Source organism: Chroicocephalus ridibundus, chromosome 6 (assembly GCF_963924245.1).
Source record: "Chroicocephalus ridibundus chromosome 6, bChrRid1.1, whole genome shotgun sequence".
NCBI lineage: Eukaryota > Metazoa > Chordata > Aves > Charadriiformes > Laridae > Chroicocephalus > Chroicocephalus ridibundus.
Genome location: NC_086289.1, coordinates 46,824,202 through 46,851,320, shown reverse-complemented (window position 1 = coordinate 46,851,320; position 27,119 = coordinate 46,824,202). Strand labels below are relative to the sequence as shown.

The 27,119-nt window shown below is 37.3% G+C and overlaps 1 protein-coding gene across 18 annotated transcripts in view; it reads right to left on the bottom strand.

The window, feature by feature from the left end:
* DLG1 (discs large MAGUK scaffold protein 1) overlaps positions 1–27,119 on the bottom strand; it is a 163,111-nt gene that overhangs the window by 74,408 nt on the left and 61,584 nt on the right. For 2 of the 18 annotated variants that reach the window (XM_063338656.1, XM_063338652.1), the window contains exon 1: positions 17,841–18,415. The exons of 13 other annotated variants lie outside the window; for them this stretch is intronic. In XM_063338656.1, coding sequence (XP_063194726.1) covers positions 17,841–18,065 — 225 coding nt within the window. In that variant the 5' untranslated portion in view covers positions 18,066–18,415. Of the gene's footprint in view, positions 1–17,840; positions 18,417–27,119 lie in introns of those variants that run through there. 3 more of the 18 variants (XM_063338657.1, XM_063338658.1, XM_063338654.1) reach the window with 3 other exon arrangements.

Here is a 27,119-nt window from a genome sequence, read left to right as displayed (position 1 = left end):
GATCTCACCTTCTTTCAGAGTAAACCATGGCTTTTGAAAATTGTATCTATACAAGCACTCTATTTTAAAGACACACAGTTAGCATGCTAGATATGACTAAACCATAGGGGTTATCTGGTGGTTTGTTTGTTTGTTTTTTAAACTCAGTCAACAAATTGATTCTATAACCTAGTTTCTCTTCAAACCCCACAGCATTTTATAATGAACTCAAATGAACTTAAAACTCTGAACTTAAAACATACATAAATAGCTTTGAAAGGAAAAAGCAGTGACAGCAGAGTATCCATAAAATCACAGATGGTAACAATGATCTGAACTGATTTTGAGACAAATAAGCCATTTATTTACTGCCAATTCTTTATTGCAATCTTCAACTACCAAAACAATCCAGTGAGGAACAATTTGCACCATGATTACCCAAGCAGAAGTAAAGCAGCAAAGGCAGTGACAGAAAGACTCATACTTGCTGAGGCCTAGTAAGCAATTTTTAGTGCAGAAAAGAAAAAAATATAATATAATAATAATATAGAATAAGACAGACTGTCCAGCGGTTTGTAGGATGAAGTTCTACTATGTAGAGAAAGTAGAGCTTTGCGTATGAGATAAATGGACACCCACAAAGCAGAAATGAGGAACCTGGAACTACAAAACTAACCACCAGTGCTCTCTCACAGTGAGCACAGTACCCAGGGGCTGGTTGACAAGTAACACTTTCAAGTCCTAAGAACCTCATGCAAATATGAACAATAATCTCAGCAAACCACCTCTCCTCTCTCTGTCCTGACCTAAAACCAGACCTTTATATACTTAACATCACAGACAATGTTTCATACAAAGACCGCCACTAACCACTTCTCATGTCTGTCATATAGAAAGATGCACTTAGCTCAGTCTAATTTGTCCTGCCAAATCTCTCAGCGATTGCTTAAATGAATCTCAGCCATATTCCAAATCCATAATACACAAAATTCACACAAAGTTAATAATGTTTTTAATAGAGGTAATTTGTGACTTTTGTTTTTCAAATACTAAACGAACGTCTAACTCTGAACCCTATGCAGCAGGTCATCTGTATTCACCAAGCAACCCAACACTCTAAGCTCAAAACAGAATTACAAGGCTCCTCATTTAGGTTCATAAGTGCCATTGAGAATGAATTTAATGCATTTAATTTGCAACTTAAAGCGTGGTCTAGAAAGCTTCATTTAAATGACATCAGCCTTAAGAATAGTAGCTTTCATTATAATGCTAAAGAGTCCACAAAGAAGCCTAAGCAGGGTTTCAGCATCAGAAAGAGACCAGGCAAAGAGAAAATGTGTTCTAAGACTTTATTATAGAAAAATAATGGCAGTTCTAGGGTGTCAATATTTTAGTTTTTGAAATTCATGCCAGAAAGGGTATGCTGTGGTATGAAACTGAGATGTGACAGACTGTTCGCTCTTGAGAACACTATTAAATCAGAATACAACAATAAAAGTTGGTTACTGTTTATGTGCTTCAATAGATACCACACTTAAAAGCTCTTAGAATGCATAATTTCCAATCAATCCTAAATTATTCAGGGGATAATTAAATCCTCCTCATGGTTATTTTGTTCTTTACAATTCATTCAAATAGCAAAGATGACCAATATCTACCTAGCTCTGATAGTAGCAAGTGAGCTCTCTCAATACTAGAAATGTGTCGGTTAACTCTCAAAATTACCCCACGACATCTCTCCAGAACTTTTTTGGTTGGGGATTTTTTTTTTAATTGAATAAATTTAAGAGAAGCATTAGTCATAAAATGTGAAAGTGATGCATGTTAACCTCATCTTATCTAAAGCACCATCTGATTTTTCTTTAGCATAAGAAAAATTCAGGTTCACTTATAACAACACACTACCCTCAAAGTACTCAAGGAGTAATAAAGTGATATGAAGAAAGTCAGTGAATCCAAGCTAGAGCTTTCTGTTTTAAGACCAGTATTTATTATTTTATTGACAATTGTTATTATTCTGTGAGCAATCTATTATTATCTGTCCAAAATCTCTTTACAAAAATAAACAAATTTGCGCTAAAACACTGAGCATGAGCAGAAAGTCATTTGCCTCACATTAACGAACAGCAAACAGAAAACCGCACAAGAACAGTCATCTACAGCAACCTATTAATTAAAATCCATTCACTTTTTCAGCATGCAAATGTCAGAAAATTTTGGAAAATCAATGACCTGATTTCCACATAACGCAGCTTTACACTAACGGCACTCCTTACTTCATTTACAAAAGGCTTCACACACCTAAGTGGCATTAGCATTTTATCTTTCTTTACACGTGCTGAATTCTTCCCAAGCATACACTATTACTTTCACTACAGTTCTGATAGCTTTATATTGCTATATCCAGATGCTTTGCCTTTTCATTGCTCAGAGCTAAGGCTCAAATCTTTACCGTGCAATTACTAGCTAGGTGCCTCATCTGATTTTATTCATTCTTACACCATAGAAACACTGAAAGCTCTGCAGATTCGCTTCCATGACAACATGCAGTTCTAATACAATCTCAAAATAAGTACCATTATACAATATAGCCAGGCTCTGGAATGAGTCATAGGAGCCCTGCAACATTTCAGCAAAATAGGCATCTTTTATGCATTGTCAACTCGCTGTTGTCAGCAAATTAAAATACTATAAAAGTTATAACAGGTTTACTGCCTAAAATTACCTGAGCAAACTTTCACTCCACAAGTAAATAAAGACTGATTTTTTACTTTAATGCTGTTTGCTAACAATTTCTAAAGATTCTAGCACTTTTCAGTATAACTTAGGAAAGAATATAGTATTATGTAACCTTGCAACGGAAACACAAACATTTATGTATAATTTAAATTTTACAGCATTGACTAAGACTAACGTGTTTTTAAAAACAAGGTTTATAGATAAACTGACTTACAGTCCATAACTATCCATAGGCTATCTGGATTTCAGGTTAATTGCGCCATAGAAACACAAGTCAGAGCTGATCAATTTATTTTTACCACTGCTGAACAGACACAATATGGTGCATCCACACCTGGCTAGTGCAGAAGCTGCTTCACCTCTTGAGCAGAGTGGGAAACCTGAGCTGCTCATTCTGGGTTCCACACAAAACCAGCTTGTCCATCTCATGAACTGGAACTAGGCCAAGTCAGCTACAGCTGGAACTAAAATGGAGCTAACCAAGCCATCGTGCACCCAAAATTAGTGCAGAAGTCATTTAAACAGTTCCCTGCAGTTTCCATGAGGACTCACGTGCTCAGGAGAAAGACACAGGAGCCAGAGGATGAGGTTCAACCCTGAGACCAGGTGGCAAACCTTCTCTGGGAAGACGACACTGCAGTGACAACCACATGGCTCTGCAGAAGTCAGACCTAAAGTGAGACTTGCTATTCTGTACGAGTGCCAGGGAAAACCTTGAATCACATAAAGCCAGAATTTTGTGTTGGTATCACACTGCCCAAAATGTCTATCAGCCAGGGTTTGTGTGGCACATCCTTGCCTCATCTACTCTGGATTAAAGAAATATTAACTATACTGACCTGAAAAAAAAGTAGGTATCAATAAATATTACAACAAGTAGCTTAAGCCTCTCAGATTACTTTAAAATACATTTAAAAATGTAAGCTTTTTTTCGAGTTATGACTTCAATTCCTTTTTTTTTTTTGGTCTAATCTTGGCAGGATACTAGTTTACACAACCATTTCTGCCAATTTCCATTTAGTTCAGAAAATTAAAATGCCTAATCTACAATGAAACATCTGAAGTCCTGAAGGATTGAAGGATACAAATATTAGAAAGTCTTCACTAAAAAAAAAAAAAATCTGTAGAAAGGGCTAAGACAAGGATTCTGACTCCTGAATTTACGATTCAGGAAAAGCAAAACAGGATTCATCAGGCCCTCAAGATTACAAAGTATTTAAAGAAAACTTTTCAGTTTCATTTTATAATTCTGACAACACTCCACAACACAGTTCTACTAAAGATTCAACCTGTTATACACTGAAAAGCTAACAGACATCAATAAAATCTCTGGATCCTAAACAGTTTAAAGGAAAAAAGAAGGAAGGTTATCGCCTGCATTTATTTACCTCCCTACCACAATTACTCAAAAAAGACTTTCTTCATTCTTACATCCTCAGAACGACAAAGTACCGAGCTAAATGTACCTTTAGCCACACTTTTATAATAGTGGTCAGGCCATGGGTGAAGTTCTGGTTTCAGGCTGACTTTGACATGTGAGGTTCAAAAGTCTCCACTTTTGGAGACTGTGCCCAAGCTGCTCCTGCAGAGGTGGGGCCCACAGTCTGACTCTTCAGTCCAAGAGGAGGGTATTTCCTTTAAAAAGAACCTGAATTCTGTTGCCAACACTGTTTTGCGTTAAAAATCTTTGAACAAAATGAACAACAGGCGCCATAACCCCAACTCTCCTCCCCTCATTAGGTTCCAAACAAGCAGAAGCTGTTCTTCCACTGTTGAATCCTTGCCACTAAAAGGAGGCTGGCCAAGTCCATGAAAATTCATGGATTCAGGGTTATTAAATACACGAGTCATCTCCAGCTCTTGGAATCCCTAAACTGGAACAGGCAGAAAGCTCTGAAAGCCCTCAGAGGAAGCATCACCCCTATTTGTCCTGGGGTTATCCTCTTCCTTATCCCTTCCTCTGGATGCTGCTAGAAGCAGGGCAGCAGCTTGACAGACATTCCAGTATTTTTCTTTTCCAGCAAGCAAAAATGTAAATAGAAAATGATATTTTACAGTATGATCTACTTCATCTGATTATGGTTGATGAAGTTGAAGGATAAAAACTGATAAAGCTTGAGCAGTGCAACATAGGTAAAAACGAGCAGGTAAAGAAACAACGCTGAAACAAATGAAAAATTAACACTGAGAACTACGAAAGACGAAAGTGGCCTAATGGACAGGCAAAACCAAATTATTAAGCAGTAATGATATAGATAACCACTTAATTGTTTTACATTTTACGAACCAGAAAACAAAATGTGTCTTTTATGCTGGTTACTGAGGCTCAAACCCAAATTAGCAGCTGTCAAATAAATTTTCCAAGTCCTTCATTACAAGAAAGTAGGTGAAAGTAATAATGTATGGTATAAAAATTAACACCAGACAAAAAGCAAACTGCCAGCGCTCCTGCTGTTTCCCAACTACATTAAAACACAAGAAGATTCTCCAATTCTCTAAGATGCACAGCAATATATCTACTGTCCTTAGAATAAGGCATAGCAAGACACAACGAGAATGTTTCTAACTTAGACATGCCTAAGGACAACACTAAGAAATTCACCTGTTACTTGTTTCCTTAATCATATTCTCCGAAACTATTAATCTAACTACTGGACCTTCACAGATAAAATTTCAAGATTAATTCCTGCCACTCTGATCATCTCATGACTGATGCATCACTCAGGGCATGAATCTATCAGATGGCATTTTCTTAGAAGACTTGGAGTTTTCTAGGTTAGGTGCTCACGATTGCTGAGTGACACGCAAAGGCCAGAAACTGAGATTCCATACCCTGCATTTAACTCACATTATCACCAAGCTTCATAACATCCTCTAGAGATTTACCCGGGCTTTTTTTCCTAGTGTAATTTATTCAGAAACATCAAATAACACAACGTACTACACACACAGATAAATTATTCTGATAGTTCATGTCCCTCTCCATTACAAAAATGCACTCCGCGCTAACAGTAAAAACTGCCATACTGGACAAGAGCTACGGCCCAACTGGTGAAGGATCTTACTAACAGCAAAAACTGATAGATGGGCAAGTGGGAGTTAGACATATGCCCAGTAGTTTTCCCAGAAAACCATCTCAGAACCTGACAGTGAAGGTCCTTCCTGAACCACTATCTGTAATAGCTACCTGCCACCTGCCCTTTGCAAATCCATTTAACTCCATGTGGAAACCGTTCTCTTTTTGAACCTTCTTTTCTCCCACAGCATTTTGTGGCAGCAATCTTCCCAATTTTAGCAGAAGTTTTACAGGACAGCTGTGACAGATTTAGAATTAGAGAGCTATAAAACCATTTCTAATTGAGAATCTTCTAATTTCATTTTTTTTTTATAAGTTTCTATCATTATTTTTAAATTAGCTGTCCCTATAGATAACTGGTTTATTCTTCTTAACACTTTACTACCCTTTTCCTTTTTACTTATGCTACATCCTAAGACAAGGCAAGCAGAACCCCACAATAAATTCAGAACAGATACACAAGAACTATTGTCAATGTCATGTTCTGTGTTATTCTCTACTTCTTCTTTAGTGATACCTGACATTTCATTTACCCTTTTCACTTCTGCAGAGTACTAAGGTGACATTTTGAGAGAAGTATCAGGGACAAATCCAACATCTCTTTCTGGAATAGAAATACTTCATTAGTAGCCTATCACTATACGCACACCCGCAGAATTATCTTTCCAACTCTCTTCCTCATTCATTACTCTACAATGTCATCAGCTAATTTCGTGCCCATTCACTTTTGTCGACTATTCTCTGCAGCTAGTTTAGTTAACCTGAAAATAAAAATAACTTAAAAAATAACAAAAAAAAAATCTCTTACCTCTGCCTCACAGCTTCTTCCTACCCCGATCATTCATGAATACAACCTTCTTGGAATCCAGTCCCAGTTGAAGGGACCTGTTTTAATCAATCAAAAAATCTACAAAACATCCTTCCCTTTTATCTCGTGACACCATTAATTTTAACAGCCTTTGATCCAAGAAGCATTATTTTCAAAGACTTCTGTAATTACAAGGACCCTCTGATGACCACATGTTCCCATGTAGATTTTTATCTACATGTTCTGTTTTCAAAGAAGTCTGGAGGATCTGCAAGTCCTTATTTTTCCGTTTACAAAGACAAGCAGACTTCTCATCAAAATATCTGTTTATCCATCTATGTGTTAATTCTTTTCTAATAATAAAGAATTTTTCAAAGTTTGTACAATAAGGAAATGAGACCTGATCAGCTGTAGTCTCAGAGAGTACAGCTTAGCTCCTTTTAAAAAGGGCATCATATTTGCCTTTTTTTAAAAGCTTTTCTTCTAGGAATACCCAGACATTTTAAACAAAAAGGTCACACACAAGACCGTTCGGTCACATTGAACATAAATTCCTTAAGAAATCCTGAATAAATGCCATCTCCTATTGATCACCTGTGCTCCTTACCACATCAATTTAAATGCTCTTCTATTGGCACCTGAATCTTATTATTTTTAATACAGTAAAATGAGTCATAGAAACTACTCCAAGCTCAAGGGTGGGACAGCCCTAGCTGGTTTTTTTTGCTCAGAGATAGGCATCTGCTTTGGCACTCCGCACTGATCTGGGAATACAGTCTTAGGTCTGTACTATCACTACGATCAGTAGAATTTCACAGTCAATTTGAATACCGCTTGATTTAGCATCTAACTACTCAAGTGCTATTCCGTAATGAGGTTTAATGTGCTCCAACTCTAAAAAGCTGTACACAGAATTTTCCCCTATGGTGTTCATAATTTAAAAAGAGTAACAACAATGATAGGGTTAAAACAAAAATTAAAAGCAGTAGTGAAGAGATGTAATAGAAAGAGTTTACATCTTCCAAATCGCAGTTTAAAGTCATTATATTACATGTTGAATCAGGGATACTGTGATGTATTTTGACATTTTCAAGTACAAATTTTATTTGTCATCATGCGTTTTACAGAGGAAACACAAATTTATTACCCTGATTTGGCAACTACATCGTGTCTCACTAAGCTTTTGAAATGCTTATTATATTAATATCCTGCTTTAAAATTGAGTTTTCTATCTAAATTTGTCTAGCTTAAGTTCCCTGACTTTGAATACAGATGCTTTCTTCTACTAAATAAACAAGCTTTCTAGTTTCTGAAATCTATCTCTATATATTTATAGTTTGTGACTAAATCATCTCCTGACTTTCCTTTGGATGAACTAAGCAGATGCTCTTAAGTTTCTCATTTTAAAGCAGGTCTTCCTGAACACAATGTACGGTTATAGTCCATTTTCTGAATACCCCCAATTTATCAGGATCCCTTTTCAGGCCAGGATTTCAGACTGGAGACTACACATGCTACAGACAGAATCCAGAGTTCCCTCTCTCTTCTCCAAAGGGAAAGCTGACTCCCTTCTCACCTGCAACATCACACCGTGTACTCAGATACAGTTAGTTACCTAAGAAAAACAACTACAATTTACTTACTAAATTAAATTTGCTTTGAAGTAGAACTGTACACCAGAAGCACAAGGAATCTTTACTCTGCTTCCTATTCTGTTATGAAAACCAAATGCTGTTACCTTGAAGGCACATAATACAGGTTGCTCAACTAGCTTCTACGAGCATCAGTCTTAGAGAAACATTTTTAAATAAGCAAATATACACAGTGTGAGGCAGCACTGATAAAGGGAATAAAGGTGGAGAGGCTAGAACGCTCATCCAAAACATTCCCACGGTACGGCAGTTTCCAGTAAATACTACACAATGCAGTCTGAAGAAATTGAAAATTCCACAGTCAAAGAAAAATTCTGTACTATACCCGCATCTCATAAGTTATCTGAAGTCATATTAGAAGACTGACACAACTACATAGATACTAGTCTTCAAAAATAACTTAGACACATTTTAAAAACTACTGGAAACAAAAAAAAAAATGAATATGCTCAAACTGACTACAAGGACATTTAAAAAAAAAACCTAAGCATTTCTATTATACCAGTCTCAAAATAAAATTTACATTATTTTCTCCCGATCCTTTCTTCTTTTCTGTGGAAAGTATGGATAAGGTGATCTGGTTTTCTTTAAATCTTTGCTTAGATGTATCGTTTCACATCAGAAACTGTTGCAAGGGACTAGAATATGCATTGGAAACAGTTTAATGGAGCAAAACACTGAAAATTCATAAATGCCGAGATCAGCTTACAAGAGAGACAAAATGACTCATAAACGTCTGTAATGTGTCTGGAGAACACGTCAGCTCAACTACATCCTAATGTGCAGCTAAACACAAAAAAACTGGAAGAGCAGCAAATGCACAACAGAGCCAAGCTGCAGAGGAAGCCTGATGTATTAGAGAAGTGGGTTACAGGCAGCGAGATGAAATTCAATACCGATAACCCAAGTCACATGGGAAGAGCAATAAACAGCACAGAGACACTCTGAAGACCAAACTGGAAAAAAAGGCCAGAAGTCCTTTGGTTGGTGGCAAAAATTTTTTAAATTGTAAGAGATGTACGCAGAAGGGAGTCCTTGCTTTAATTGACTACAGTCTTTCAGAGTGCTTTTTTTGATATTGAGCCTTGTGTATGTGTGTACACAAAAACTTGGTACACATGGAAGGGAACATTAACACTTCCAAAAAGCAAGTGATAGAACTGCACAGGTTTTGGAATCCCTTACAGTATTTTTAGGGGATAAAATGACCATACGGCCATGGTACATGAGAGGACCTTAAAAGAAAAGGCAAGAAAAGATGATCACAGCCCACTGAAATAAGTGCCTCCTCCCACCCCACCTCCTCAAAGAAAAACGTGCAGTAGTTTTTCTTAAATGCATGTCAGTGTGGAACAGGTGGCTTCTACCCACCAGAAGATAAGAATCAGCCATGCTGGTCAAGTAGAGATTAGAACATCACTTTAACAATTTTAGCTAATCTTCTCTAGCAGCAGCTTCCAGTAGGTAACGTTTGTAAAACATGAATCAGGTACAGAGAATGTACTCAGCTCAGGAGAGCCATGAAGCACTATCGGACTTATTATTGTCTTGGAGTCCAAGCAGTTTCCGGAAAAATCCCAAGCTAATGGCAAGAGTTGACCGCTTGAAGTGGCCAATGATGATCCCAAGTAAACAAAGGTACAGTTTAAAAGATACTGCAGCTTTCTGAGTATATCAAAAAGTAAACCTTTTTATTTATTTATTTATTTGTCATGATGGACTACTTTCAGGGAAAATATTGCCCTAATTAATTTTGACTGGTATAGAAATGATCGCTGTTACTTTGGGCAAAACCAGAAAAGGCAGGTCCTCTAAAGGTACCTCCGGAATTCAGGGAAGACTCGCTAGGTGGTAGTGATATTAACAACAAGTCAGGTCTCAGTGCTGAATTTGGCCTATTACAGTTTTCGGAGCTTCCTTGACAGATGGCACACGGTTATGTCTTTGACATGAAACAGGAATATTCCTATTCATTTTGTATGAAATAAAATGCAGGGATTGAGAGCACTGGCTTAACATGAACATGGCGTCTGACAGGGTGGTTACATCCTTCTCAAAGTCTACTGATGTATTTGATACTATTGTTGTTGTTGCCCATGTCCCTGAGAGCAGCATTGTAACTACAGTGCGCTTTTAGACTTATACCTGCTAGATTTTCATTATAGCACTTGGGTAGCAAAGCATCTTTTGCAGGAACAATCCCAACTGATTAGAAGGATTTCTCTTTGCCTTCTCACTGGAGAAATCTCTAAGCATTCCTGAAATCATTATCTAGAACTATGCAATCTTCACTTGAATTAAATCTGGGAAGGCATATTAGAAACAGCACTAAAGGAAGTATCCTTCCTCAAGAGAGGAAAAACATCCACTGGGACCTGTCTGTTACAGAGCCATTACATGATAAGCAAAGTGTGAACGATGTGGTTATACCAATAAACAAGGATGAGGCACTTCATTTCAATTGCACATGAGACGCACCACGAGACAGGGCAGATGTTTTCCTGACGTTTTCATCTTTTAACAATCTGCCAAGGTTAAAAAAAAAAGCATGTTGGAAATGCTTCAGAGTATGCTTGTGCTTGAAGTTCAGCAAACATTAGTTCGAACTCACTCCCAGGAAGAGCAGTGAAATTCATGTTCTTCACTGTCATGACTGTCATGCCCCTGTGATGGCAAAAGTTGCGTGCATATCCCACACAGGTAGGCTTAGTCAAAAAGAGTTCATGCCTTGCAAAGACATCTTTTTTAACAGGACCTACAGATACGCACATCTGGCATTTTACAACAGCTCCAGAATACGTTTCCTTCCATGCACTGAAAAACTTGAAAGGCTGAATCAGTGTCAAGGTATAAGCAACAAGAAGATAGTACTATGTAGGTCTCAAAACGTATCAGTAGAATAAAGAAAATTGGTCTCAAGAGATTGTAGAATAATATATATGAAACAAGAATCACTGGTTATTACGTAACAATTAAAAAAATATTACACTATGAAACTCAGATGAGGATAGGGAAGGAATAGAGAAATACAAGTTACCTGTCAGGGACTAGGAGTTTACTTAACCCCAAATAGTTTACACAGGGTAGGACCACTTCTGAGAAGGATTCAAACATTCACACAGAAAACTGAATGAAAGAAAATGCTTTTCAGAATATTAAAAAAAAAAAAAAAAAAGAAAAAAAAAGAAAAGAAGAGAGCACTCAAGAAGAGAGCTTCACTGAAAATTTCATTAAGTAATTGTTATTCATAAAGACAAATTCAAGTACCTCCTCTGTTTTGGAGTACAGGGGAAAGCACTGGCCCCACAAAGGTTCTAGAAAAGAGAACCAAATTCTTCTGAAAAGAGACTGCATAGCGAGTGTGCAGATAAAGATTTCAATTTATCTTGTTTAACAAGACAGCAATTTCTCTCCTTGAGTTACTATAAATCCCAGAAAGGCTGTGGACATAAAGTTTACCACGACTCTGAGCTGGGTATAAACTAAAAGTCTTAAAGTTGCGCAACAAATGATATCATGTCAGCCCTCAAGCATGGATGCACATCATTCTAAAAGACAAAGTCGCATTTTCTAAAAACATCTAAGACATTTCTGTTGCATTAGCCTCTTCCAACTAAAAGAAACATCCTGCACATCCTTAATCATAATTGAGAGTGCTCTTGATGTTGTAGACCAAAATAGAAGAACAGGAAGAAGACCGTGTTCACTTTAGATCCAGTGGTTCTGTCAGACATTCGTTTACTTAATAATTGTATTAACTGAAACATATACAGCAGCGTCGGCAGCAAAACAGAAATGCTATTACCACAGAAGCCGTGCTAGATCTGTTTAGTAAGCCGACAGGTGGTGAAAGACAGACTGGCCTGTATTTGACTTTCAAAACACTTTGTCAATCAATACAAGCCTCAACTGAGAGGGCAACTATCACAATATAAAATAAATTAGCGAAGTTATGTAACAGACCTAAAGAGTCCTACCTCTTTCACAGGCTTCCATGCACTTGACTTCATACAGCAAGACCCCGTTAGTCCACCTGAGTTATTAGTTGGAGTTGAAGACATTGGATTAAGAGCGGATCCACTTCCTGCCTTTCCTGAAGGTTCAGAGCCTTGTGCACAACGTAGACAGAAAGCCCCTGCGGTAGCAGTAGTACTCCAAAAGCAAAACATCCTGTGCCCCCTTCTCCTTCGCTTACCAAATTTCTGACTCATTCTGGAAAAAGTAATTTTCTTGAGATACAGTGGAACAGAAATAAGAAGAAATTCTGTTCTCAACTCTGAGTGAGACAGAACAGCTGTGAGAGAAAGCAGAACCTAAAACCCTCTGGCAGCCAGCAGTGCCTGCAGGTAGCCGAAGCACCGGTTCAGTTCTTATCAGCACCGCTGTGCTGCAAGTGATTAAGTGAAGTACCACACTGCACATGCCAACACTGCAGCCGCACACACGGGGCTGGGAAGGAAGCTGCACACCCCCATTACTCCCCAGGCCTACTGCTTGACTTCATAAGAGCAGAGATAATTGGCTACAGCAGGGAACCAGCATGATGCCAACACAATCTACATGACATTACATGATTCATGATACATATTCTTAAGATTTAATGATTTTAGTATGCTTTTAAAAATGCATATTTTTTTTAAATGTCAAGCAAACTTCACAGCCTCAAGAAGTTTCCGTCTCCACTGTACAGTTAGAAAGTGTTTACAAAATAAACCAAAGGTTCCAGAGACAGTCCCTTAAGGCTTGAGTTTAAACTGTGAAGAATTTCCTATTTCTTAGCCTGTTGATTAGAACACATATTAATGCGTTCCACGTACAGAATAAATTCATACCATTATCTCTGCTGTAATACCCTCTTAATGAAAATGCAACTGGTGGCTGAACTAAAGTTTGCAAAATAAATTCATACTGTTACAAATGTGCGCCATTACATAGCTAAAAATCAATAAGAAGGAAACTTAGTACAGTAAAACTCGTGTTTAAGTTTCAGAAGGTGCTTTGTTATAGTTAAAATCATCCAAAGCAAATACTATTTCAAGCTGCTTTCTCATGTGTTTATCACAGTACTAGCAGCAACAATTTCCAGCCAACATACACTTAAATTTTAAACTCAGGGAAAAGTCTGCATTAAAAACCCAACAATGACAACAGTTTCTTCTATGTACTCATATAAACTTCCCTACAGTTACTCCTGTAACTCCTTTCTTCTTTGCTATGCCACCTCTTTAAATCAAAAAAAAAAAATATTGAATAAAACAAATCCTGCAAGTAAAGAACTTCACATTATGCAATGGCTGGCATAATGAAGTCCCAGTTTCACTTGTGAACTTGAGGGGCTGCTAAAACAGTAACACATCCACACCAAAGTTTAATCTTGGTCATAAAACTTACCACCCGCTGTGACACCTCCTGATATGCCCAAGATATTTAATAGTTAAACTGCTGTCAAATCGTCTGAACTTTTAGTTGCAGTATCTTCCGGCTACAGGTTTAAACCTCCACATATTACATCAGGACTATTTTATGTTTTATTCTCTCACATATTTTTAGCTTGTGCCTCCATGTTATGATCTGTATGTCCAAAAATAAATAAATACTTAACAATACCAAAATTATAGGAAGGATCATAGATATTGCTTTAGAAATCAATTTTTGCAATTCCTGAACTGTAAGTAGTACAATAAAAAAAGGGGTTAGGAGAGAGAGACGGATTTGTTGGGTTTTTTTAATCAGTATCTTTGAAACGCACCTTACAACACCTCTATATCGCTGTCTGATTACATAGAGCATTTCGTACATGCTAGAACTATGTTCATGATATTTCAATGCATTTGAAAGCAATATTCTAGGAGTAATGACATACAGTAAAACTTTTATCAAGATCTTAAAAGGAAGAGATACAAAGGCAAGAAACGACTGGGCTCAAACAACTCACAGAAGCAGTTGATAAGCTCTGAAATTTAAAATTAAGTTTTTGAAATGTGTAAGTGGAGTTAGGAGGGGTTTTCTGTCCTCCTTCCTCCTCCCCTTTCCTAAAACATGTCCTAAAAAGTAGAAGTATAAATTAGCACAGCATATTCAAAGAGCTAAATGATTTTTCAGTATCAAATGCCAGAAACATATTATACTACATTACATGCTAAGAATAGCCGAAATGCACTGCTGTTAGAACCTGTTCAATGCCATGTGAGTTTCAGACAAATCCCGGTTTCTGAATTCATAGCACAACATGGGCAAAGTACCACTGAGAGTTAAAATGCATTCTGAGACATGAGAGCTGTATCCCTGTCAGGAACAGGTGCTTCTCACAGCTCTGGAAAGACTTTGGGGAAAAGAAGTACCCTGGATACAGTTATATTTGTTGATACAATACGCATATCTCTAGTTAGGACAGCACACCAAATTACCCAGTATTTTTCATTTCCATAATCATACATTTACTCAGCTCATGGCTTAGTTATTCACCCTTGTGACAGCATCAATTTGTACATTTGTTTATATCCTTATTTTCCATTTTATGCCATAAATTTGGCTTTTATTAAAGAAATTAATAAGTTTGCTGACAAAAATTGAAAGACCAGTTTCTAATCAAGTTCCCTAATTCTTCTAATTGAGTAACTAACTCCTTATTACAGGGAATGCAGAAGGAAGAAACGATAAAGGCCTCAAACGTCTGAGAATGTTAAATCAGCTTCCCTGGACTCCTAAAGCAGACTGGTGTGGTCAGCAGGGCGGGAAGGGACCGCTGCCTCTATGGCAGTTCACCACTGCAAATGGAACAGGTTATCAGCCCCGCAGGAAGTACTGCTGCTCCACGGACAGACTGCAACCTCTGATGGCTGAACTCCTTGTTACTAAAGTAATGCAAAGTCTACAAATCAGTACAACCACCACAAGTTCCATGCAAAGCACCCTGGAGACCTTGGCTAGTGCAGGGCACAAGCAGAGAGTCAGAATGCCCACTTACTGATTGTGTTCCTGTCTGTTTACACTGCTGCCTTTTTCCTGTGATAGCTGGGTGACTGGAATCTTCTAATAACATTAAAAAGGGGCAATCCTAGTAAATAAGACACCTTTAATCCTTGAAAATGGACTGCTAGTCTTCAGGATGCTGTGGCTTTTCACAGTAGCCTTGCCCTCCTCCCTAGTCCCCCATGCCACAATGTGCCTGTGCAGACATGCATTCTTTTGGGCATAAGCCTAGTGCTAACTACAGCAAAAAGCAGTGCTACCACATCCATCATCAGCTTCTTCCTTGCTCCTTTAGGGTACAAGACCCCCTACTCAAAAAATACCCTACCCCAAAATCCAAAGCTTTAGCAACAGTCCTCTTGCCACCTTGCTGGGGAGAAGGTGACCAGTTGCAAGCCCCAGAGAAGGACAGGGATACGCACCCCAATCTCCGGGAGTCGTTTCCCTTTCTCTGGTAACAGAGGGAACTGAACAAGTATCACCATTCCATGCCATCCCACCCCATCCAAGAAAGCCAGGCAAATGAAGGGATAGCTAAAAATGGGTGCTATGTAGCAGATTGACAAGAGAAGCAAGATGCCAGTACTTTAAAAAACATCAGTTTGATTTTGTATATGTTAAAAATCACGATGTCACAACAACAAGAACACACAGAGCCCATCATCACAAGTAGAATTTCAACAGACAAGGTTAGAGAAGTACATCACATCTAATTATTTATTTGGGCTCTGCAAATGTGATTACGTTCAAGTGATGGGGATGTATCTTAAATGAACACATAAAAGTCATCAAGAATTTTCAGAGTACTATATCAGAACAAAAACTGAAGAGAACTGAAAAACAAAACTGCACCACAATGAGCAATCTTTAAATGTCTTTTTCCCTCCCTGAGGCTAGAACAGCTGCAATGGGTGGATAAGGTAGGAGGATAGTACAGCATCTTTTCAGAGGAATAGGCTTCAATAAGCTCTTATGTTTTCAGTGCATTACTTCTGAATATGCTCATTAAGTTTTTTTAACACCACTTCAAAATATTTTATGGTTCTTTCCCTCCTTCTGGCCATGAACATGTATAAGCAGTTCTTTTTAATGGAAGAACTGTCAGACTTACAAGAAAAATTTGGCAGGCTTTCACAGAGGTAAGCTATCTTTTTCACAGTAGAAAAATAGAACGAAGACTGGAATATTCACAGAAACAGTTTCAGTTTGAAGGGATCTCGGGACCTTTACCTGGTCCAACCCACACCCAAAGCAGAGGCTATTTGATATTTTATTTATCAGCCAATATCTAGTCCTGACTAGTCAGTCCAACTGCAATTTTCACATGTTCCAATATTACTTGTTCGAGCATTAAACAAATAAAAGCAATCATAATATTTATTCAAAAGGCTCATACTGTATATTTTGGCTTTAAAAAAATAAGAGTACTTAAAGGCTATTATATCTGCCTAATGCATCACTTAGGGTTGTATAACAACCTATTATAGAAGCTACAGGATCCTTCTTTGACATTCATGTACATTTGCAACAGGAAAATTAAAATCCTCTTCTAAGATCTCCTATTCAGTGTTTACTCTAAATTCACCAGCAAAAAACAGGCAAAAAGCAGACTTTTATAGGAAGTGCCAGTTTATCATCTTTGAAACAATTACCAAGAGATATGAAATATCTTAATAATATTACAGTGTCTGAGAGTAATAATTTTTTCCTTTTTTTACAAGTTCTTGGAGTACTTCAGGTTACACAACATCAAGAAAGCAATTATTCTTGATTAAGGCTGAATTTAGTTAAACAAAACTAATCTAATGTCACATTTTTAAACAATGCTAACACCTCAGCATTCTCCAAAGAGATACTCATCTGCTAATGCCAGTAAGTTTAAACTTCTCCCAATTATCAACCTTAAGAACTCATCCCAAAATCTACAGACTTGAAATTTGGCTTGCCTCCTTCTACCCGACTTTCAATAATGATTACTAAAAACATCACTCAGAGCAGACTGACAGTCAAGTTGAAAAATGTCATGTTTTTCTTACAGGCTGCACTATGAAATATGTATTATGTATGTATGCATGAAGGAAGGTATTCCTTCACCTTATTTATGGATTATTAGCAGCAAAAAAATCCCAGAAAACAGTTACAGGATAGAATTTGTTGTGCTACACATAATTAAGACTTTAAATTATGTAATCCTTTAAATACAATTTCTTAACCAGGAAACATGTAATCTTTATTTGAACTGTGATCTTACTACAGCTATGAAATTGGTATTTCTTAACTACGCTATTCCCCTCCAGGGCTAGGCAGTAGAATGCAAACTATATTTTTCAGTATTTCATTAAAATACCTCATATTTACATTTGCTGGAGGCTCACCACTTGCAAAATAACTTTAAAAAAAAAAATCAGATCTCATTTAAGTGCTTCCATTTTCATGCTTTAATGCTAACAATCATACAGAGCTCTGTAAAATATAAGAATGAAAGCAGACAGAAATCACCATTCATAAATTGGAGATTACGTGAAATCATGCATATATAAATAGATTGCTATTTCTAACTAGCAAGTAACCAGAAAACATGCAGACACAATAATTTCAACAAGTGGCATATTACCTGGGTGGAGCTGGCAGCAACAGAAATGCAGTCAATGAAACCATGTCTCCGAGTGAAAAATGCAACTATCTGCTGCCAACGGGAAGGCTCATTCCGTAACTCATCTGTCGAGCCTTTCTTTGCCCACTGCTTTTGCTTTGGGCCTACAGAACTGTGGCTTGAGCTAGTGTTGCCTCGATTGGCGCGAGAATAGAGGAGTGTGTTATTTCCGAAAATGTAATTCATCTCTGCAGCTCTGCAGGTGGTTGCCAGGCAGTCTTACTTCCCTACCAGCTGCTGAGTGGTGAATGAGCAGAAAAAAAAAAAAAAAAATGCAGATAGAATTACAGCAGCATCATTTACGAAGCAGGAAAACAAAATTCTTGATAGCTGGTGCTATTTTTCTTCCAAGCTTTTCCACCCCCTACATCCCTTCTCTACCTGTGATTACAATGATGAGCATAATCTTGAGCAATCAAAAAAAAAAAGCAACTTATTTTCTTATTTTTCCTTTTTCAGAATCCACAGGATCAAAAGCTTGTTTTCTCTTTCCTAGCTGACAGCAGATATTTAAGAGAAACTGGGTAGCAGGTACAGTACAATGTTATAAATTCACAGCTATGAGGATGGTGGTGCATGATAACAGCTACTGGGTGGAGAAAGCATGGATCAAAAATAACCAAGTTTCAACCACTGCCTGTAGTAAGATCCAATAGCATCTTTTCACTTCCTTGCTTGCATAAATTATAAACCTGAACCGAATAAAACAGGGAGCATGCAGTATAATTGCACTTGTTCACTGATCCTGTCTTTCTGAAAATGTTTCACAGAATACAAAGACCTTAACAACACATTCAGAAAAAATATTCAAGAAAGCAGCATTTGCTGGTTGTTTCTTCTTCTTTTTTCCTCCCTTCCTTACTGCATAAAACAACTATACAGGGAAGATATGATTGTGCCACAAAACAGTCATTTTGTGTTGCATATCAATGGATGTCTAGTGGGGTTGTTTTGCTGTGGTTTAAGTCAGCAAGAAGAGTAGAGATAGTAAGATTAAACACTAAAAGTCAACACTCCATTGTTCTTATTCTAGGTCATGATCCACCCATTTCTAAAATTCTGTGACTACTGTAAGCATAATACAAAAACAATAAATATATGTATTTGTGACCCAACATTATTTCTCAAAGTACACGAATTGGCAAAAAATGAAGAGTTCTTATTATGCACGAATTTTCAGTAGCATTACTTTGATTTTCAATGCAAATCACAAGGGTATTACTGCTATAGATGTGCATTTTCTCTGCCCTCTTCACAGTAAAAAAGAATTCATGCAGTAATTATCTAAAAGATTATATGGAATTCAAGTTACCATACAGAATTTACCATTCAAATTTTTATAGCCAACTATTTAAAAAAAAATCTTCCAGCTCACAAAGAGATTACTTAGGAAATCAGCTAAGTGTCAATGTTTTCAGTACAAGCTTGCCTCTGGAAATCCAATGCAAAGTTATCAAAATGGTTTGTGGTATATTTCTATACAAAATACTCTAATAGTTATAATCATAACACTGAGGCAAACATTTTCAAAAAGAAGAAAACTCCATATGATGAACAAATGCAGAAAAGTTCCTTACAATGCTATCACAACTTACAACACCACAATTCTACAAACCCACCAGTGGGGATTACCAAATTCCCTCATACACTTTTTTTTGGTGCAATATGATCTTCTGCTTAACGAATTGTTACTGACAGCTATCCTATTCTGTGTAACAAATTTTTCCTGACAGCTTACATTAGAAGCAGAAATAATAAGTACCTTAATTTAAAGCTGTGGTAATAAATCAATGCACCATTTACTTCTATTCACTAGTACAGCTCAATAATATATCACATACAAATATTCTGAGTACATCTTTCAGATAGCCTTTATTAATATTCATAAAACACAATGGCTTATCAGTGTAAGTCATATGAAACTCAATCTGCTTTGTGCAGTGTCTTCAAAGCTATGTTCATAAGATAGATAATGGAGCTAAAGAAATGCCTGAGACATAGTAGATGCAACGATCCTTTGAAATGGACAAGCTTTTTACAATGTGAATTCTTTTCATGGGAAGACTGCAGCCCTACCTGAGCCCTATATTTTCCAGACTCAAAGAAAATACCTGGTTGAAAAAAATGCCTATCAATTTATTACTGGAGAAACTTCTTAATCCCTGGCTATGACTGAATACGTTTGCAACAAACTACAAATTACATGCTTTGAATCCCGAGTCTTTTTATAAAGAGTCAAAGTGAAAATATTTTTTATGTTTTTCTTCATGTATTCTTGAGCATCAACACTGCTGTACATTTTTAAAAGATCTAAGTGCAAGAATATTAGTATAACTTTAAAAAAAAACATCTTTAAGAATTTTTATACTGTGTACTGTACTGTGTCCAGCTCTGGAGCCCTCAGCCATAAGGACATGGACCTGTTGGAGCAGGTCCAGAGGAGGGCCACCAAGATGATCGGAGGGCTGGAGCACCTCTCCTATGAAGACAGTCAGAGAGCTGGGGTTGAAAAGAAGGCTCCGGGGAGACCTTATAGCGGCCTTCCAGTACCTGAAGGGGGCCTACAGGAAAGATGGGGAGGGGCTGTTCGCAAGAGCATGTAGTGATAGGACGAGGGGCAATGGCTTTAAACTAGAGCAGGGTAGGTTTAGAGCAGACATTAGGATGACGTTCTTTACAGTGAGGGTGGTGAGACACCGGAACAGGTGGCTCAGAGAGGTAGTGGAGGCCCCATCCCTGGAGACATTCAAGGCCAGGCTCGATGAGGCTCTGAGCAACCTGATCTAGTTGAAGATGTCCCTGCTCACTGCAGGGGGGTTGGACTAGATGACCTTTAAAGGTCCTTTCCAACCCAGCACATTTTATGATTCTATATGCATGTCTCCATAGGCACCAAACAGAGTCACGTCGGAGAGTATTGTTTAAAATTCTGAAACACCACAATACATGGACAAGCAACACACCAAGTACCTATTTTTCTTTTTTTCTTGCTGTTATATCAATCTGTCTGAAGATGAGACAGGTTTGCTGTTTTTTAAGGCAGTTTCTTTCAAGGATGATTCCCACCCAGACAACGATCAACAGTGGCATCACTAACAAAGAGACTTTAGAAATCGGCACTTCAGGAAAAGCTCTTATGGACAAAAAAACATCCTGAAAGTGAAGCTATGATGATTTAATGTCAATGGAGACAGAAATCCAGAAAAGTACTTCAGGAAGAGGTTATGCAATCACACTGGTGATAAAAGACAGCAATCTGTGTCACCTACACTCCATATGGATGTTAATGATACTGAGCAAGAGTTGCTGATGCCTAGGAAGATAACAGTTGCAGTTATTTGTAGAAGGAGCTTGTACTTGTGGTGATGAGACAAATCCTGATTTTTGCAAGTTACAAAGCAACCTGAAGTTAAAGGGATGCCCTAAAGCTAGAGACGGTACAATGTCAGGATAATGCAAAAGGAGTCCAGACTAGAAGAATGGCCACTTGTACAGTTGAAAAAACTATGTGTGGGAGTAAAGACAAGGGTCAAAGAACATTTCAACAGAGGGTCAGACACCTGCAGTAGATAACAGAGAAATTGCTATTTGGACAGAAAAAGAAGTAGTATCCAGACAAAGGAGACAATCTAAGGATCATCAACACAGAGATGGTAGCTGAAATTGCACCTGTGAATGACTGCCTCTGGAGTCAGGAGGCAGAACAGGGAGGCTCACCAGGGAATCTCAGGAACTCCTAGTGTCGAGAGGTTCCATCATCCCTTTTTCATATTGAACTGATGTGGATACCATTAAAAAAAAAAAACACACAACAAAAAACCCACATAAAACCAAAAAACAATCCCCAACTCACAAACACCGCCCCCGCCCCCCCCAGACTCCAAAACCAGCACACCAAAAACCCCACACCAAACTCAAACACCACAGCAAAACAAAAAAAGCCCCTATCTACTGTGAGGCAAGAATTGAGATTCTGCAGATTAGAAGGAAAAAAAAAAACAAACACACAACAACCCAAAACACACCCATCCTAAAAATAAACCACAAACCAAACCAGCACATAATTACAATTTCTATGTCAGTACACATACCTTTGTACAGCTTGATACTATTACTGCAAGAAACATCTGCATTTGTAGTGGATGCAAAGTAACATTATTTGTTCTGTGGCCAATTAACAAGATACAGTAATCACAGTGGTTACTGAATTTAAAAATTAACATCAAATACTTGGAACAAAGTTCCTCTGACTTTGTACCTGAGCCAATTCTTATTATCAGCTTGTTATCAGGACAAGTTAAAACATGACATAATACCATATTTTAATCTCAAAGATAAAGGTTTCCTGGACATACCTTTACAAGCTGCATGCATACCTTGAAATTAAAAATGCGCAGCAAAAAAAACTGTTTGCATATGCAAACAGCAGTCATATCTCAATTACCCTTTTTGAACAATAACAACAAAACCCCTGAAGCATTTGAGAAGTGTCTTATATTAGTTTTATTACCATACTGCTAAACAGAACATTGGCTAAAATAAGCACAGATCCTAAAGGAATAAACTGATATGTTTAATAGAGAAAATTCAAGAACCACCAAAAACAATGGCAGTGACTTATTTTATTTTCAGTATCACCTAGGTTTTTACAAAAAAAAAATAGAGACAAAAGAAATGTGCAGAATGCAATTTAAATACTCAAATATAGATTATGCAACTTTAACTCTCCAGGCAGGGGAACAAAACACACCACTGAAAAATGTAGATATAAATTCATGTTTACTCTTTAGACTTTTCAGAATTCTATGTTTAATACATTTTTACTGGCATAACAAATTTTAAGTCTCATTAACAAGCATATACAATATTTTAAGCCAAAGCCCAGGAATACACTACTCAAATTGGATACTGTGGAAAAAGAAACTGTTAACTCTTTCCGCTAAGATACATTAGGAAACTCATCTTAGCTTTTCGTTGAGAGACAGGACTGAAACAATAGCCCTTGATCAAGTTTGATTTATGTGGTCAATAAAAAGTCGATATTTTTACCACTGAAATTACCTTATAAGTAAACACCCCAGCATGATTATTCTATAGTGATACATTTTAGTATAAATATTGATTATAAAAGATTATTACATTATTACTCATATTACACCTTAGAGAACCTACCAGCCTCTGCAGATTAAAGTGCCTGGTCTTCCGTACCCTGTTCATGAATCTCCCGCCCATCTTTTTGGCACGCCAGACTGATAAAAACATCCTGTGTTTAATGTGAGTTTCTTTAGGCATTCTTCAGTCACCAAAATGAACCCAACTGCACTGAGAGCTAAGGGGAAATCTCAGATGAAAAGAGTATAACCAGTTATTAAGACGACTTGATGTTGATTACTGTATCTCAGGTTGTTCTAATGTTTGGATTAATCCATGGTCCATCTGTTACAGTTTTTCTTTCTTGTCTCTGTTGACAAGAATTTGTTGAGCAGATCCATACTGAGAAAGGGGCAGATTTGGTCAATTGCTTCTTACTGTAAGACACAAACTGACATCTTTGCTCATATTTGTATATTTTTCAATTACAGGAAATTTAAAAGTAGTTAACTAGGAAGAATTTGGGCAAGGCATTTTACTTAAAGACTGTAGAGCACTTCCTCTCAAGCGTGAACACCAAAGTATGTTCCTTGTCTAAAAACGGGCATTTCTGAGGGTATGTTCAAATTTATCTTTATAGTCTTCACTATTCTAGGTATGTTCCTAACTCCAGAAGTACGGTCTTCCTGATGAAGGTGTCATAAAGCTTTAGAAAGGCGTCCATTTAGAAAAAGGTAACAGATTGCAACTTTCTCACAATCATAATCAATCTTGCAAATTACGTGTCAATCGATCCTTAATTTCTAAATAGAAACTGCATCTTTCATCTTCAGGGCAATCTCACCTACCTGCTCAGCCAGGAGCAGGATTCAGGAAATAACAGAAGCAAGAAAATGTACTAGGTGAAATACGAAGTCACAATTACTTTGACTGTTGGCTAGCCTTGAAGGTGCCCTTCATAGTTCCTCGAATCACAGACCATCAGTTCTTTCTGAGAGCAGAAAAACTCTTCTAATGAGCAGAGAACTCTTAAAAGAAGCACCACAAGCTCTAAAAGACTTCGAGGCAAGCACTTGAGGGAATGGGGTGATTGGAGGGAAGACACACCAGGAGATAAAGAGAAGGGAACGTATTAAGCTTAGCAGCACAAGATTCAGGTTCACAAGGAAAGGATGTTGTTCTGCATTAAAGGAAGCATGTGTGTATATGCAAAATTTACACAAGCAGTTATTTCCCATACAGATTAATGAGAAAGAGTTAAATAAAGGTGCTTGCTTCCAGCTGAAGAAAAAGGGCAGAAGAGACAAGCAATGTATGCTGTAACACCTTTATCGGTGTAGCTGTATCAGCTGACTGTAGATCACTGTGTTTAGGGGCTATAAGACAACCATCACCTGCTAATTTATATTTCTGAATGTAAATTTGTATTTCTGGAATAACCATTGCCTAGTCATTTTCACAATGTTAGTGACTCAAGCTTACTGACTGTAGGTTTTATTGGTATCTCCTGACTCAGCTCTTTCACAAACTGAGGAGTCAAATTGATGCATCTTTTATTGAACACCCTCTGACCACTCTTATTCCTCTTCTGTGAACCATTTCTAGACTGATATGCCTTCATCCAGATAAGGAACAGTGCAGATTTCTAGAGTGATAAAATAATGCAATTTTATTCCCATTTGCTTCTCCAGATATTCCTCATATTCCATTTGCCTTTTTGACTGTAACTTGAGTACTGAGATGATTATTCCATTAATCTATTATAACCCTGAGCTCTCATTTCTCTGAGATGATGCAATGAGAACACAAGTTCTTATGAGATTCTTCTGGTAACGTCCATCCATCATCGCTACTGATCTTCTTTCCTACCCTTTACTTTCCTTTTGTTGTTGGGTTTTTTAAATAATTAAATCCCAAGATTTTTTTTCCTTATTCCATGACAGCTTAAATTTCTCCGTAAGCATTTTTTGAGGAGTTCTATTGCATGCATCTATGAAAACCTAGAAACCTACACTAAGAGGATTATTTATGCACATGGTCTAAGATATTTATATGGCAGAACTTCTATTTACAAAGCTTTCATTGCTTTTTCATTTGTAATTTCTCCACATACTTATTTATTCTGCTCCTTAGAATAGTTTCACCATGTTTTCCAGTACAGAAATGAGAGTAAGTTCTCATTTCTCCTCTCCCTTCCGGATGCTACTTTAAGAACGAGTACCACCTTGCCATATTTCATTCCTGTGATACCACTGTCAGTTTAAGTAGACTGTTCTACAGCATTGCAGCACCAATAGATAAGTGGTTTCATATCAGAGTTAATTTAAAACCATTAAGCTTAAAAGTCATTAGGTCCTGGAAATACTTTTCCAAATATGTCTAAATATGTGGGAAAAAAAAAAAACAGGCATACGCTAAGTGGGGACAAGACATTTATTTCACAGAGTAAAACTAGAGTGTGCATGTAGTCAACTAGACTGCTATTACTAGGGTTACAAAACTCATCATGTAGAAGGTTTGGGTACCACATACATACGATCAGAAACTTTTTTGAAGTGACGTGTACACTACATTAAGTAGAGGGTATCTGGCACAAAAAGCAGGGGTCACTACTTCTTAGCAAGAGGAAAGATAAGGCTAGAGAGCATACTACTTAACCAAAAAGCACACAATCACAGCATTAGGTCAAATAAAATGTCCGACTAACCTACTGCCTGTCTCAGTAGCTAACAGCATAAGCACAGAGTAATCTTTCCATCCCCACTATACCATCCCGAGCTCCAACAGCTCAGAGATTCATAAAGCCAAAGAAGGTAAGCTCTGTTTTACTGCTTTTACTCTAATAAAGGACTACTTTCACTCTAATGCAAACTGAGCCTGAATAACTTTAATTTTTCCTAGATCTGACACTGCTAGGTAAAGACAGATAAAGCAGAGGGGCACTGACTTGGGGCAAAGCTACTGGTTCAAAGGCATTCAACACATTATGAGATTAGTTTCTGACCCAGCACCAGATGTTTCACTTGGGCAAAGAGATCCTTCTAGTTAAAATTTGGGAGTAAAATTTTCATATTTTTTTTTTCAATGCGGAATAGTATTCCTCTTTAGTTTGAAATACTTCACTGTTCAAAGAAAGGAAAGCAGTACCTCATTTGCATTAGTGTCATAATATTATGAAGTCATAGTTTTCTTCTCTGAATGAAGTTTATATAACCAGAAGAGACTCCACCACTGTGCTTTAAATGTACAAGCAGCATTAATCTGCATGTGAAAAACATTTTTTTAAAAAAATCTTTAGTATATGGAAGTAGGGACTTTTACCGCATTATCTGAAGCTGAAGTACTCTAGCAGAATATAACAGCACTCAGCCAGAACAACAGGTTTTCACATGAAATCAAACAGGCAGCCAGTAATGAAAAAGGCCGATCACTGTGCTGCCCGACCTGCTCAGTATTGTCTGTTCCAGGCACCACTTGTACAGAGATGATCATTTCTGTGAACGCATGAGAACTGTAAAGTAGCCGACTATGTTGCATGAACTATGTACAAGAGTCCATAATTACATAAGCATAAAGTAAAGATTAACATACTCCCCTCCCCTATTTCTCACAGTTCCTGGAGTCTTCTGCTACTTCATTGATAATTGCACAAAGCTATTCTAAAGATGACAAATATTCAACCAGTAGAATACCTTTAGTTCCTTCTGGCTGTGCTATTCAGTCAGCAATTAAAATTTTACTGTATAGCCTGAATAAGAAATTTGAGATACCTTACTTGACTAATAAATCTAGTACAATGTTCCAACTAAAACATTTATCTTCAGTTGTCAATGTCTGCTACGTGTGCTATGGAACAAACCAAGGGCAAGCATTTTTCTCACACCCTTTGAAGATTACTGTTATGGTGAAAATATCCAGAGACAGATCAGCAAAAAAGATTTGGTTAAAGAAAAAAAGAACTGAAGAGACTTTTCTTAATCATTAAGTCTAGTTTCCTGCTACTGCAGGCAGCCACACCATAATATAATTTATGAACTTATCAAATACTTGGAAAACTCTCTTAGAACAGCCTCGTGCAAATTTTGAATGGGAATTGTGAATATTGTATGGGCAGTGCATATTGTAATACTAAGAATTTATTACAGAGAA